This window comes from Bos taurus, chromosome 15 (assembly GCF_002263795.3).
Source record: "Bos taurus isolate L1 Dominette 01449 registration number 42190680 breed Hereford chromosome 15, ARS-UCD2.0, whole genome shotgun sequence".
Lineage (NCBI taxonomy): Eukaryota > Metazoa > Chordata > Mammalia > Artiodactyla > Bovidae > Bos > Bos taurus.
Window position 1 is genome coordinate 82,836,652 of NC_037342.1, and position 15,537 is coordinate 82,852,188.

General features: G+C 42.8%; 1 protein-coding gene across 9 annotated transcripts in view; it reads right to left on the bottom strand.

Moving 5' to 3' along the window:
- PATL1 (PAT1 homolog 1, processing body mRNA decay factor) overlaps positions 1-15,537 on the bottom strand; it is a 45,689-nt gene that overhangs the window by 22,885 nt on the left and 7,267 nt on the right. For 7 of the 9 annotated variants that reach the window (XM_024975419.2, XM_024975416.2, XM_010812957.4 and 4 more), the window contains exons 3-16: positions 14,602-14,819; positions 14,275-14,355; positions 13,261-13,455; positions 12,808-12,879; positions 12,227-12,328; positions 11,683-11,772; positions 11,223-11,443; positions 9,562-9,651; positions 7,238-7,418; positions 6,652-6,775; positions 5,758-5,855; positions 5,259-5,318; positions 4,085-4,233; positions 2,495-2,654 (exon numbers count right to left, since the gene is read on the bottom strand). In XM_024975419.2, coding sequence (XP_024831187.1) covers positions 2,495-2,654; positions 4,085-4,233; positions 5,259-5,318; positions 5,758-5,855; positions 6,652-6,775; positions 7,238-7,418; positions 9,562-9,651; positions 11,223-11,443; positions 11,683-11,772; positions 12,227-12,328; positions 12,808-12,879; positions 13,261-13,455; positions 14,275-14,355; positions 14,602-14,819 — 1,841 coding nt within the window. The remainder of the gene's footprint in view (positions 1-2,494; positions 2,655-4,084; positions 4,234-5,258; positions 5,319-5,757; positions 5,856-6,651; positions 6,776-7,237; positions 7,419-9,561; positions 9,652-11,222; positions 11,444-11,682; positions 11,773-12,226; positions 12,329-12,807; positions 12,880-13,260; positions 13,456-14,274; positions 14,356-14,601; positions 14,820-15,537) is intronic. The other 2 variants (NM_001193207.3, XM_024975417.2) reach the window with 1 other exon arrangement.

Here is a 15,537-nt window from a genome sequence, read left to right on the forward strand (position 1 = left end):
ATTTTCAAACACACACAGAAGTGCACACAACGGTATAGTGAAGTCCACGTACCCACAACCCAACTTCAACAATTCAGTCAGTAACAGGGTGCCAACCTCATTAAATCTATGTTCTTCCCATGTCACATCATCTTTGTCATAAATAGCAATAGTTCAATTCTGTCACAATATTATCGTACCTGTGGAAGTTTAACTCCTTAACGATCATCTAATATCCACTCCAAACTCAAATTAGTCCAACTGTCTCAGAAATGTCTAGGAGCCGATTTGTTCTAACGATGATTCAAATCGGATCCACACGCTGCATGGTGGCTCTAAGGCTTTTAGAATCTGTTAACAGGTCTTCTGTCACTTGCCCATCTCCTTTTCTCGTGCCATTTTATTTGAAGAAACTGGGTCATTTGTCCCATAATTTGAATCTCGCTAATGGCACCTCTGTGGTATCACTTAAGAATGACCCAATCTTCAGTCTTTCCCCCATAAAAACTAGTAATTAGGATCAGAGGTTTGACTGAACTCGAGTTCAGCAGAGGGGGCAGGGCGGTGCGCAGCAAGGACACCCATGGAGAGCTGAGCGCTCCCTCTGCGCGGGGTCAGGAAGCACGCAGTTGCACTGCTTCCCTCAGTGGGGCTGGTGGTCGTCTGGGGGTTCAGGTGTGGCCAGCCTGCCCCAACCAAAGAAATGAGAAAATCCCCATTCGCCTCTGGCCCACGCTTTCAGCTCCAGTAATGGCTGCTGCTGAGACAGACTGTTTTTTCCATTAGGAGCTTGTAAAACGGCAATTTTCTTGTTTCTTTGGAATTTATTAGCTGAAATTCTATAAAGGAGAACTTCCTAATATCAACACTCTAGTCTCCTTGACATTTGGCTGTAATGAGGCAGGATAAATGTTTCTTTTCCTTTACTTACCACTTTTCAGAATAATGAGTTGATGACCAAGCAATCTCTACATTTTTTTCATATCATTATGAACTCATTAAACATATCCGATCTACAGCAATCCACTGATGTTAATTTTTGTTTCTGACACAAATTATCCCATTGTGACAGAAACGAGGTTCCTTCAAGTTGGTCTGTGCGTCTTTTACACAGAACCATAGTAATCTTTCAGCTTTCTTGGTTTCTGACATGATACTCCATGATTATCTTGTACATTTTATGCCTCAGACCTGGAACCTGCTATTACTTCAAACAAACAGTATTTAGAGATGTGGTCTATTACTCTTTAACACATACAGGTAAAATCTTAGCCTCTATATTCAACCAAGTTTTCCTCACTAGCACGTAAGCTCCACTACAGCAGGCCTCTCTGGGTTCCTAACTCCTAGCACCAAGAATTAGGTGCTATACTTATAGGATCTATATAACAGTGCCTGGGACATAGAAGTGCTTAGTATTTGCTGAGTGAAGAAATTCTTTCAATTCTATTATTTCAGAAAGAATAATTTTCACTCATAAATGAGTAAAAGAATAAATTTCACTCGGGTTCATTCGCATGAATTCTATTACTTTGAATCTCATACTTAATGATATTAGCCCTTTGCGCTAACCGTATCAATTTCTTGCTTTGAACTTCTAATACTATTTCGAATTTTGCTAATCTTTCAAGGATCGTGATAGGAATAAGCAGAGAACAGTTCTTACAAACTTGATACTCATGCTTCAGATTCTAGCCCACGGCTCCCCAGTGGCTCAGCAGTACAGACTGTGCCTGCTAGTTCAGGAGACGTGGGTTTGATCCCTGGTGCAGGAGGATCCCACACGCCTTGGAGTAACTATGCCAGTGAACCCCAACTACTGAAGCCCACACCCCTGAGAGCCTGTGCTCCGCAACAAGAGAAGCCTGAGCACCGTAACTAGAGCAGCCCTGCTTGCCGCGACTAGGGGAATGCCCGTGCAGCAACAAAGACCCAGCACAGTCAAACATAAATAAAATTTAAAATACTATGATTAATAATAAAGAAAATGAAACCCACAAATTCTAGCCCAGTTTAAACTGCTTAAAAGCACTGGCCCAGTTCTTGTGGGACACCATTCAAGTCTACAGGTCAGTGTTAAGCCACTAATAACAGCCCATGAATGATACTTTATATCCAATAAGGTAACCAGGATCATGAATGGCAAATAGTGAGCGGTCAGGCCCAGCTGGGGGCCTGGTCTTCTCTCTGTAAACACCAATTCAGCAAGTCTGGGGTAGGGCTGAACTATTTGCTTCCAAAGCAGTTCTAATACAGATCACAGCTTAACAACTGTGCCACATAAGATGGAATTACTGCTTTCCTCATGTTTAGGAACACGGTCTGTTGGATAAAGAAGTCGCATTAAAAATACAGGCTTGGAGTAAAGTTTTTGCTTTAAATACTCAAATGATTGAGCCAAAGATTAGGTAAAAGAACACAAAAGGGATAAGGGGGAAAAATAAGAAGTCTGGCTTCTAGAAATCTTATCCACTGTGAAGACCCAAAGGAAAGAGGACCCCACGTGGCGGGTCACCTCATCCTGTGCGTCCTTCTTGATGAGGAAAGGGAGGTTCCTGGCTGTTGTCATGAGAATGTCAGCTGCTTGCTCTGTGGAGAGGAAAGGCAGAATCCGGGCTACCATTCTCTTCCCCTTTCGGATACACATGATCTGTACAAAGTGGTCATCACTCGGCCTGCGGGGGAAGAAAATGCCAACTTAGGTCAGCAAGAACAATAGAAAAACCCCCTTTCTCCTCTTACATGTTACTAGATGAACACACTGCATTTATTTTCACTCTGCAATGATCTGTACTACAAAGCAGTGAGAATTACTTTACCAACTCTCAACCAAATAATAAAAAGTAAATTCTTCGAGTTTCATGAATACTGAAAATCATTTCAAAAATTGTACATTAAAAAAACTAATCAAACTATAGGCATTGATTTCCTTTACTAACTTTTAAGTAACTACACAAATGACATAGTTAAAACAGCAAAATCTGGAAATATATATATATATATATATATAAAATAATATTCATAATCTCAGAGATAACTTACTAGTGTTATCATTTTGAAGGCATTTTTGCTGTGTATTATATATTTTTATCTTTCATTTTTTAAAAAGGGGGGATCCATATAATTTATATGGCTTGTTACTTGACTTTTTTCACTTGACAACTTCTTATGAACACTTTTCCATGGCAATACATAATACTTTATAGATTTTACTGGCTGCATAACAGTCCAATCTATGGAGAAACCCAGATTTATTCAACCAAGCTCCCTGTCAGTCCAACTCCGGAAAAGATGTACTAAAAAGAAGGTCCTTTTCAAAAAGTTTTGTTTTGCATATGTCCTAGCTTAAAAGAATCATCAATTCTCTTGAATGGGCAAAGACAAAGGGAGTGTCCTCTTGGATTTATCAAATAAATATTGTGATTTCTAGAACATTTACCATTAGCAAGATTCTATTCCAGATACTGGGTAGGAGAGAGATGACAGACAGAGAAATCATACTAAGAAGCTTAGTCTTCACTGGAAGACTGATTGGCTTCCACAGCAAATAACAATTGTATGGCAACCCCAAGAAAGTATGAATGTTTACACTTTCCATCTTAGTAGGAAACAAAATACATAAAGATTACATGGTTAATTCCTGGGTTGGGAAGTTCCTCTGGAGAAGGGAATGGCAATCCACTCCAGTATTCTTGCCTGCAGAATTCCATGGACAGAGAAGCCTGGTGGGCTACAGTCCGTGGGGTGGCAAAGAGTCGGACACAACTGAGTGACTAACACACACACAACACACAAGCATAAACTAGATACAGTCTCTAAGCTCAACAAAAGAAGCTAAATACTGTTTCTCACTGTCTCCAGTGTCCAGCACCGTTCCTAACAGATACTGAAGAGGTACTTGCTAAATAAATGAACTCAAGATACAGAGATTTTCCTCCCCGGCTCAAAAGGATTCTAAAATGTTTTATATGGAGCGGCATTTGAGTTAGGCCAAAAGGAAAGACTCTGAGCTTACTGAAATGGTAAAGAAGGGTAAGGGTAGAATGTATAAAGCCCAAAGGAATCTAGCGAGACTAACGTTTTTACCAAAGGACACAATTCTTACCTCTCCTGTCCAGGCAATTTCCCCCTTAAGTTGTCATACATGCAACAAATTTTGTGCTTTCTTTCATCCATCAGGGCAGGTCGCTCTTCTTCCAGACTTAGGAGATAACGCCTTTCGTAATCCTCCACATCAAGCAGTAAACTATAGGTCTAAGGGAGAGACAAAGCCGGCCTCAGCAAACTCAGAACATCAGGTGAACAGCTTGGCCGTTCAGGACGAGTAGACAACAACGTAAGAGTGAAAGCTCATGGAAGTGACAGCGGGAGGGAGAGCCTGCTCTCTTAATCCAGAGAAACACTGTGAAACAACTTAAAAAAGACAACCGCCTTCAGGTATTGTTCCCTGTCCCTTCTTGACCGCTAATCCAGCAGGCGATGGTGAGGAAACGATTCTCCACTTTCCAAATTTTCCAGCAGCGGCACTGTTAGTAACGTGAACAACAGGCGCCACTGCGTCCCGTGATGCCTCTATCTGTGAACACGTAACAGCTAACGACTACAGGGTCCCAGGCCCCGCTCCAAGCGCCGTGCAGATACTCACTCATGGAGTACTCACCACAGCCCAGTGAGAAGAGACTCTCAGCATTTTCATTTTTAAAGATAAAGACAGCACAGAAAGGTTAAATAACTTGCCCCAAGTCACAGGCTTGGTGAGAAATGAAAAAGACGTGATTTGGAGCCTGTTCTCAGAGTCTGCGCTCTTAACTCCTATACTCCATGCCCCACAACACGGTGTTTATGGTCCAACACGAGCTGCCTACTGCTGATTCTCCGTAGAACCCGGGACAGTGCCCAGCACCCAGGGAACGGTCAATAAATACACGTGAACTGACTGAACAGACAATCCATTCACAGGCAGAACAATTTTTCTTTTCATTTTCTTAGAAAGATGCCCTGCCCTAAAACACTCAGCTGTTAACTGAACAAGCTTGGACAAAACCCCAGGACTTCTAATTGTAACTGCAGTGCTTTCTCCATGAGGCCACAGGTGAAGTAAACCACATTCCCTTCCAGCACGCCCTGTACACAATAGGCACTTTACACAACCATGTACGTTAATTAAGATCACAGGACACTAACCGATTGCTTACTTTCCCACGTGTTGCGTACACATACATTTCACAGTTCGCTTAATTGAAACTAACTACAGCAACTTTAGCAATTCTAAAACTTACTTTCTCAATTATGAAAAGGGTTTTTCGTCTTTTGTCCCGAACCTGTTTTTCTTTTGTCTCCTAAAAAAAAACAAGACATTTCAATATGAACTCTTTAACCACGTTAAGAATAATTTACTGCTGGTAAATTCTATAGGTAATTCTATTTGTGACAGGACTGTGAAGATTAATAATCAAACAAAAGTAACGTGGACAAAGGTCACGGAGTTGACTGAATAAACCCACACATAAACTATTAACTAAATTCACAGATAAGCAAAAGGTATTGGAGAATGCAATGGAAAATGAAGATATCATAGGAAAATCTTAAACACACAGAAAACGATAGTTTTAAAAACTGGAATAAACAGCTAATGCTGTTTGTAGCCAGGGTTACCCAGTTCAAAGGCTCCTGCCACCCCAGGTCCTGCCTGGCTGCCTTAGGATTCCAACCCAGGGACCGTCAAAGAAGCAGTGCTGACCCAGACTTCCTTAAACACACAATTCTGTGGCTACTTACATCATCCTCACTCCGAGACGTCACAACAGCATCAATCATTTTTCGGGGATTATTCACACTAGAGACAGTGAGCTTTCCCAAAGAGCCCTCAAACTGCACTGCAAGGACAAAAAATTGCCAACAAGTAAAAACCCAGCAACACAGGCAGACAGCATTCAAAAGATCATCAGTCTCTCTTTTCTGGCCCCACTGCACGGCCTGTTGTTGTTTAGTTGCTGAGTCGTGTCCAACTCTCTGTGGCCTCATGGACTGCAGCCCGCCAGGCTCCTCTGTCCGTGCGATTTCCCAAGCAAGAATACTGAAGCAGGTTGCCATTTCCTTCTCTAGGGGATCTTCCTGACCCAGGGATCGAGCCCGTGTCTCCTCTGTGCCTTGCACTGGGAGGTGGGTTCAGCCCCGCTGTGCTGCATGTGCGGACTTTAGTTCCCTGACCAGGGATGGAACTCAAGCCCCTGCTGCGGAAGCACAGTCTTAACCACTAGGCTGCCAGGGAGGTCCTATGTTCTCTAGTCTTTACTCCAGACCTAAAAATTCACCACAAAAATCTATGTATTATCTAAGGCCATGTCTTAACAAAACCTATCCTTTCCCATTTTTTTTTGGTTATAATAATAAAAAGTCTGAAGTATCTTCCCCTTTATCTATTTTATGGATACTAGAAACTATAACATTTTAAAAAGTCACAGAATCTCAAGTAGAAATGGACTTAAAAGGTCATCTGTCAAAATATCCACTCCGCACTTGAATCGGTGGCCTCCGCGTCTGTCAAGGACAGCGGTGCCGTGTGCCATCGGTCTCACACGTCTGCATCCCATCATCCACACGCTGCTGCTGCGCTGTCCCACCAGCAGCACGGCGCGCCTCCCCGCCGTGGGCGTGGGGACGCGACCTCACCTGGCTTGTAGGTGTGCTCCAGCTTGGCCACCTGAGGCGTGATGAGCTTGGTGCGCTCCTTTTTTGGGCCGTCACCTTGCATTTCTTCAGCAGCTGACAGTTTCTCCAGTTTTTCAAAGTAATTCTACCACACGAGAAGACGGTTTCATTTGCAGCAAGCGCAGCACACGGCCGCTCTTTACCATGAAGCGGCTTATACCAGTGGCAGCGATGCTGCTCGTGCTCTATATGTACTGGCTTTTAACTTTTGTCAGATTGTGAAGAACTTATCAAAAAATCCCGCCTTCAAAATTAGCATCAATGGAAACATCATTAGATTGCCAAGATTCTTAATTTTAAGAACCAGATTACTGATGCCAAAAAGATTTGAAAATATTGGTTTGAGAGTCTCTAAAGTTTAGAAATAAAAGGCATATTTGCAAACCTTTCAGCGAATATTGTGAGAGATTCTTCAGCTTGAAAAACGGGACAAAATTCTTACCCACTTGAAGACTACCTCAGAAGAAAATTCTACCAGTATTTAACTGAGTACCTTCACCAGGGTAAGTGACTAAACTTATCTTTCAGACTGGCACAGAGTACATACCTGATAATAAAAATCATCCAGGTAGGGATCAGTGCTTTGCAGTTGCATCATCTGGATTTTAGAGACCCAGTCTTTTTCTCGCTGCAGCATGAGGTTGGCATACGGATCCTTTCGGATATGATCCTGATGACTGCTCCGGTGACTCCCTCTGTCTCCTGCACCGTTGAGATTCCGATGTTGACTGGAAAAGAAATACAGGTCATATGCACTCCGAGAGGACACATGAATTACGCCTTGTAACAATACTGGAGTAAACCAGGCCAACTAAAAAATAAATTCCCCTTTGCTTTTATTAAAAAAGGAGTGAAAAAGAATAGAATCTTAACAAAATTTGAGAGGAAAGAGCTATGCAGTACCTAACCAGAGGACTACGCTAAGATCCGGTGCCTCACCATAAGCTAAGCACCTTCACCTACGGACTTGTGTGTAAGCCCCACAACAACCCTAGGAGGTCCCTAGGTTTATTTTCCCCACTTGAGACGATAAGCTGAGCTCAGAAGAGATCAGGTGCCTTGCCCAAAGCAATACACCTAGCAGCAGTGAGGTCTGAGCACAGGCCAACTTGACTCCAAGTCTACATACTTTTAAGAAACTTGTTGAAAATTATGATATACTTTAAACACATAGAAAGGTCCAGCAAACATTCAAAAATCCATTTATTCACCATTTGGACTTAATGAAAAAATTATTTGGTCAAATTTGCTTCAGATTTTTAAAAAGTGATATTAAAGTAACACAGTGCTACATTTACAGTTGAAGGCACACCTGTGCCCCTCGAGAGCACAGTTTCCAGCTTCCCTTCCTTCCTATAGGAACCACTATCCTAACTCTGATACATATCCTTCATGAAATATTTTTATACTTGTATTACTGGTACATCTACCTTTAAATATCATACAGTAGTGCTCCATTTTACACAAATGGAATCAGGCATGAAATTCTGCTCCTTGATTCTTAATCAGCATTATGTGTTTCATACTTGTCCACAGTGATGACATACCCCCAGGTATGTTCTGAAAAGTGAAACTGTTAGGATTCAATGTACCTACATTGTCACCCTTATCGTTTATTGCCAAATTCTCTCTCCAAAGGCTACATATATTCCACTCCTGCTAACAACAAGAGTGTTGAGAGACGTCATGTTTTGCCGTCTGAGGATATAAAATGATTATCTAATTTCAGTCTGCACTCTTCTCAATACAGGTGAGCCTGAAAATCTTTGCATTTTTATGAGCCATGTAGGTTTCCTCTATTGGAAAACTGCATGCTTGTGTTTGATGCCTTTTGTTATACAGAAATTTAATATATTTTTACAATTTCATAAAAAATATTTGTAAACACCTTTATTCAGTGATAACTACTGTACAAAGAAACATACAATTCAATGTATACAAATCAGTAAGTCTGGAAAAATGCAAACACTTGTCATGCCATCAGCATAAAAAAGGCACTAGACGGATACACCCACTCCTTGGGTCCCTTTGTTCTTCTTCCCTTTTTGAGGAGTTGGGGGGATAAGATGCTTAACATGAGATCTACCCTTTTAAATTCTGAAATGCACAATACCATAATGTCAACTGCAGGCCTGAGAAGCTTGTATTTTAACAGTCAATGTATTATTAATCTTTTCCTTTATGGTTTTTATTTTTTGTGTCTTAAAGGCCCATACTAGTTTTTTACCTCTGCAAAAAATATTCCAGAATTTTTTTTTTGAAAGAAAAAGGAAATTATACACAAAGAACCATAAAAGGGAAAGCTGTAAAAACTTCAAAGTTATGTTTAATTCTCTTATTTTATGTATAAGAATGATAATAAAATATAAGCTCCATGAAAGCAAGGGCTTGTTGTGTCTTGTTCTTCTTCTAATCCCCCAAACTGACCACAGTAGCTGGTACACAGCTGGGGCCACATATATAAATATATATTTGAATGAGGATGAAACAGAGGCAAAAATAAAGTGGCTGTTGGCTTTACATAAGACCCCAATGTAATGTTAGAGACTATACTTCAAGATTACCTCTGAGCCGAGATGGTAAATAAAATGTAGTTAAAAGTATGGGAAGAATTTGATAAGGAGTGAGTATAATAAGTTGACCACCCCCCACCCCAGATCTAAACTGCATTTCAGAATTATATTAACTTGGAAATAAGTTGATAAGCTCTAGTCATTCAAAGCTTGTGCGTTACATAAAATAGCACATATAACCTGACTTAGCCAATTGAAATAAGCTCAATATTGATTAAATTTACTTAAAAAGTAAGCTAGATAGGTCAAAAATGAAACCTAAATTAAGAAACCACAAAAGAGAAGGTTAAGTACTTACTTTCTATTCTGTTGCTGTCTCTGATGCAAAAGTCGACGGTGCTGTGGATGAAGGTGGGTTGTGTCTGGTCTAAACATTGGAGCCTGTGATCTAAGAAAAAAGGGAAAGATGTTCAGTTCTGTCCTTCTGATGACCTGAAGCTTTAAAGAATGTGGTCAATAACTGGATAACTTCACACAGGTTCACCCAAGAGAATGTTGGTGTCTACTCTAAGAAGATCTTTCATAAGGAAGACATAGCTGTATTTTCATATCTTCCACGAAAGACAATTATCAACTCCCAAGAAGACAATCATAAAATCTGAATCAGCAGTAAGCGAGTTTAATTCTCTTTGCTCCTAACTGTTAAAGAGAAGTCTCTAACTAAATTTAATGTACTCAAGTTCACATTTGGAAATGACACTGAGAATATACCTGTGACAGTTGATTTAATATGTCGACTTGTCTCAGACACCCAGTTGTTTGGACACTCATCTAGACGTTGCTGTGATGGTATTCTGTAGATGCTATTAACATTTACAATTACTAACTTTAAGAGATAGAGAGATGGCCCTAGATAACGTGGGTGGGCCTTGCCTATCAGTTGAAGGCCCTAAAAGGAAAACCAGTTTCCCAGAGAAGGAATTTTGCCTCAAGACTGGAACATGGGAAGGCCTGACTGAGTTTCCAGCCTGCTCACCTGCCCTACAAATTCAGACCTCAGGTTGCAACCACAACTTCCGACAGAATGTCCAGCCTGCTGGCCTGCCCTACGGATTTTGGACTTCCTAGCCCCACAATCATGTAAGCCAATGCCTTAAAGTAAATATCTTCTTTATATCCTACTGGTTCTGCTTCTTAGGAGAACCCTGAGACAACGTGATATATAATAAAACACAATTTCACTGAAGCAGGAACTTAAACCTCTATCGTAAAATCCCAGTGGAAGCAAGCAAGTAGCTAAGCACTGAGATTAGCTGACAACTCAGCATCTATTTCTCTGTTCCTCTTTTTTTTTTGGTTGCACGATGTACCTTGCTGGATCTCAGTTCCCCTGACTGAACATGGGCCATGGCAGTAAAAGCACTGAGTCCTAACCACGGGACCATCAGGGACTCCCCTCTCTGCTCCGTAGTGTAAGACAAGTCTTGTTAGGTGAGCAGCACTTCACGCATTATGTGTGTGTGTCGAATGGATACGTGAGACATAAGAAACTTCAGAAGAAATGAAAAAGGTGATTATTAACGTGCAAATGTAAGTAGGAAGCATCTTGTTGTTGTTTAGTTGCTGAATTGTGCCCTACTCTTTGCGACCCCAAGGACTGCAGCCCATCAGGCTCCTCTGTCCATGGGATTTCTCAGGCAAGAATCCTGGAAGGGGTTGCCATTTCCTTCTCCAGGGGATCTTTCCGACCCAGGGATGGAACCCACCTCTCCAGCACTGGCAGGCAGTTCTTTATCACTGAGCCACCTGGGAAGCCCAGGAAGCACATGACTGGAGGGAAATGTGATTCATATGAAACCTTGGAGACCATCCAACATTTCTGTGTTTGGCAACTTGAGGATCAAATAACAGCTCAAAATACATCATTTGAAAATAGCAAGGAGACTGCTACCTTCTATCACTAAACGTCAACAATCAAGAGACTCAGCGGACCAGGGACAGTCACACTCCTCTGTATACCTTAGGTTTTGCAGGTGGGGTCCTGGGCCAGGGGGGTGCTGCTGCGGAGGGGGTGGTGTAGTGGGGGGTGGGGCGCTGAAGAAGGCGCGGAAGCCTGGCGCCGGGGGGAGCATCTGTCCAATTCGCCCTTGCAACAGCTTGGGATTCATGGCGGCAAGTGGGCTGCCCACGAATCCAGGGACCCGTGCAAACTGGCTGGGAGACATCCGTCCAGGCTGTAGCTGCAAGAAGAACAAGATCTTGGATTTAGTTGATTGGCAGGTCCCCTTACTTTCATCCACAGAACAGTGAATACTGTTTCCATCAATAACTTTGCTTGAGAAAGTAATGGGGGGAAGAAAGAAGAGGCAGTAGGAATTGATTAGTAGCGAGAATAAAAAAAGTGGGGGGGGAATGTGAGCTAGTGAACGCTAGGAAAGTCAGGTGAGCTCTTTACGGGCTAAGCTAATCCTACGCTTACCTGTGCTCCTCCAAGAAGCTGTGCTCTCTGGAGGGGGCTGAGGACAGGAGGGACGCTAGGGGGAAAAGGGTGGCCCAGCAGGGAGGAGTTCTAAAAAAAAAAAAAAGGAAACGAAAACATTAGAGTCATACCATAAAAACAGAGAAATAACAGGGGAACGCACTAGAAACGCAGAATAGACATGGACAGGAAAACTCCCAAAGGGTAGAGCTGAGCTGTCCACTGAAGGGACGTAAGAGAGAGTAACGCTAGGAGTTACGAACCACTAGGATTATGTAATGGGAAAAGGAAGCAGGAGAACGAAGGACTGTAACAGCACGAAACCAGATCATATCAAGTTTAGATCTTTAAAGATACGAAATTAGTTGAGGTAAGAAATAGCTGAACACAATGAACCATGTTTCCTGACCTGGGTACTCTTAAGATCCAGAAATTCAAGTATGGAGATTATGAAAAACATGTATCATTTAGGAGGTATCGATACACCAGGCACTGATCAGAAAACACACACTGCACGTCTTCACTAGGCTGCAGAGCGGCATACCGGGACACTGCAGAGCTGGTTTGGAGACATCCTCTCACCATAGGGAGCAGGATACCGTGGCGGCATTGGGGGCCGAACGTGGACAGGCTTTGGACACAGAATCTACAAGGACAAGCACACATACAACTGCACTCAGTGAAGCCAGTTTTCCCTCCACCTGTACCCCCTCCCCTCGAGTACTGGCAGAGACACAGAACTCAATGCGAAGCCCTACTTCTAAGCAAACTGCTATGGCTTTGGTCCACGTGTAGAACCTTCGGTCACTTCCTCTCACAAATATCAAGCAACGTGCCACTTTTTAACTGAGGAAGATTTAGCTAATTCTCCAGTTATCCCCACCCTTCCATGCTATCTGAGGGAGGTACCAGCAGATACTCTGACTTGCAAATTCTCTCCAAGAGGATATGTTTTGGTAGCAGTGAGGGAGATGGAATAAGAAAGCTGGAGGATTAACTAAGTCCTATTCTGAAGCCCCTGTGATATGGCCGCCATGCTCAGCTCTTTTGTGTCCACTGTGACTCCACCATTTCAGAGGATATTGAGCCTAACTAGGCCATACCAACACCACCCTCCCCCCATACCTTCCACATTGGCCTTCCTTTCCAGCTGCTGGTTTCAGGTGGAGGGAAGTCTATGGAACAGGACTGCACAGGCTCTAGGGAAAGCAGGGATATCTTAAAGGTAAAAAGGGATGTGGACAATGCTGTGTGTCCCCACTCCCCCCAGCTTTCAGCTACCTCTCTGCCAAGGTTTTGGGCAGCCAGTAAAACACTTTAAAACGGATATTTACACTAAATGTGGTTAACTACCCTTTTTCTCCCCCAATTAAAAGGCAGCAGCAACAGGAGCAGCACCAGCAAAGGGCATTGGGGAATGTGTCTCTTGTTTGTGCTAACTTCTCCTCTAATCAGCTATTTTTCTTTCTAATCTAATGCCTACCCCACACTTCCACCCTCCTCCCAGTAGCACATTTCCCAAAGAGTTTTGCCCAGATTCCCAGTATCCTGGGCTGAGTGCCTGTTGAGGAGAGGTACCTGCTGGTTGAAGCTGGGCACAGCCATCTGCTTAGGTGGGGTGCCTATGGGGACAGCTCTAACAGGAGGACTCCCAATGACAGGCGAGGTGGACCGCCTTGGTAATGCGCGCTCGGAAAGGTCCCGATCGTCTTCTGGGCCCTGGGGGGGCCTCTGAGGCAAGGCATATTCTAACACAGACACTGTAGGCATTTCCTAATTGAGGAAGTAGTGTTAAAAAAATTAGCTAGCTTGAAATCTCTTCATCACCTTTACAGACGCCCAATACCTTGAGAAATTATTTTTTTAATTTTTATTTAGTTTTATTTCACATCCAATAAAATTTACCCTCTGTGGCGTATAGGACTAAATTCTGATAAATGCAGAGTCACGGACCTGCCGCCAAAATCAAGACTCAGCAGTTCTGTCACTCCCCAAACTGCCTCAGCGCTGCCCATTTGCAGTCGCCTCTCCCGTCACCCTCAACCACTGGCCAACATCGGTCTGCTCTGTCCTGACAGTTGTGCCTAAAAATGACTGTGTGTGTGTGTGTTGTGTGCGTTCAGTCGCTTGGTCGTGTCCAACTCTCTGCAGCCCTACAGACTGTAGCCCGCCAGGTTCCTCTGTCCGTGTATTCCAGGCAAGAATACTGGAGCGAGTTCCCATTTCCTACTCCAGGGGATCTTCCCGGCCCAGGGATAGAACCCGTGTCTCTTGCAACTCTTGCACTGCAGGCAGATTCTTTATCACTAGCGTCACCTGGGAAGCCCCTAAAATGACTTTAATTGAAATTGAGATCATAAGCTGCCAAAATTTTCATGTTCCAATGGCTCCCTTTCAACCATTTCAAAGGAAAGCACAATCAAGTGAGCATTACCATGGAGTCTGAGGTTCAGCTATGGCTGCTGGACGATGTGACCAACACGAGGCCAGCAGAGAACATACATCTATACATCACTCCAGTAAGGGAAGGGCAATAACAGGAGCCAGGCTGCGGATGCTAGGAATTTTATATAATGAGAAAACGTTTAATACCTGAGCAAGCAGTGGTCCTCGGATTCGCCTCAGAACTTCAGATCCATCCCAGATGCTGGAATTGAGACTTCCTGGTTGGGGCTAGCAAGAAAGGAAAACACATACAAAGTGTGGAACAGTGCAGGCTCTCTGGGGAACTTACCAGTTTGTAGTGAACAAAGCTCTCAAAGAGCTGCAACTGTTGAGGATAAAGAAACTACAGCATTCTAGAAAATACCTTATACCCCAACTTCATGTCTAGAACTGCTATCATAAGGAATAATATCACCAAATTTCTATGGCATGTGTAATTCTCTCAGTATGGTAAATCAGCTCACAGCCACTTACTTGCAACACGGGCCTGGTCTGTACCGCCCTCATGATAGCTGGGTCTTCAAGTTCATTTTCAATCACCATCTTGCTGAGCCTCTCTGCCAGATTCTCCTCATGGTCACCCAACAAGTCCATCTCATCCCTTTCTCCATTGCCACTTTGTTCATTAACTGCTGCAGGTAGCTTCTCTTCCAGTTCAGCCAGGCGCTCATGTGCTTCCTGCCAATCATCATCTATGAGGAAATCAGAAAAAGAAACAGAGTTCATATTGGAATAAAAAGTTTCATGAAATTCTTCTGTTAACCAAATAAACAATTCCAACTCCAGAAGACAGGTGGGAAGTTAAATTTCCACCTAGACACATGAAATAAGATTTAAATTAAGGGGGCACATTTAAAGTGGGCTTCTCACTATTGAGAACAAACATACTATCAGGAATAAAATTCAAACTTTTAGAGTAATAGATTAATACATTAGCAATGGCATCTAGATTATATTCTGAAACTGATTTCTAAATTGGTGATATATATGTGTACTACAACCTGTGGCTTTGAGATTCTGTTCCATTTTAGGCAAAAACTCATGCTAGCATACGACTTTCTCTTAGATAACTGTCATCTTCTTTACAAGCTTTTAAATCCATTCCTTTCATCCAGTTAGTGTGTTTTGAGCATCTATCATGTGACAAACACTGTTCTAGGTGCATGGCATACATCACGGCATACATCATGGCATACATCAAGGGAAGTGACATTTGAGCAAAAATTCAAGAGTTAAAAAGTTAGCCACGTGGATATCTAGGGGAAGCGTGTCTCAGGCAAAGGACGGTCAGTATAGAGGACTTAAAATGAGAGACTGACAATTTTCAGAAGCAGCAAGGACTGCGTTTGGACTGGAACGAACACGGGTGAAGGGAGAAGAAAAATGAGGTTGGCGTGGATTGGGGGGAGC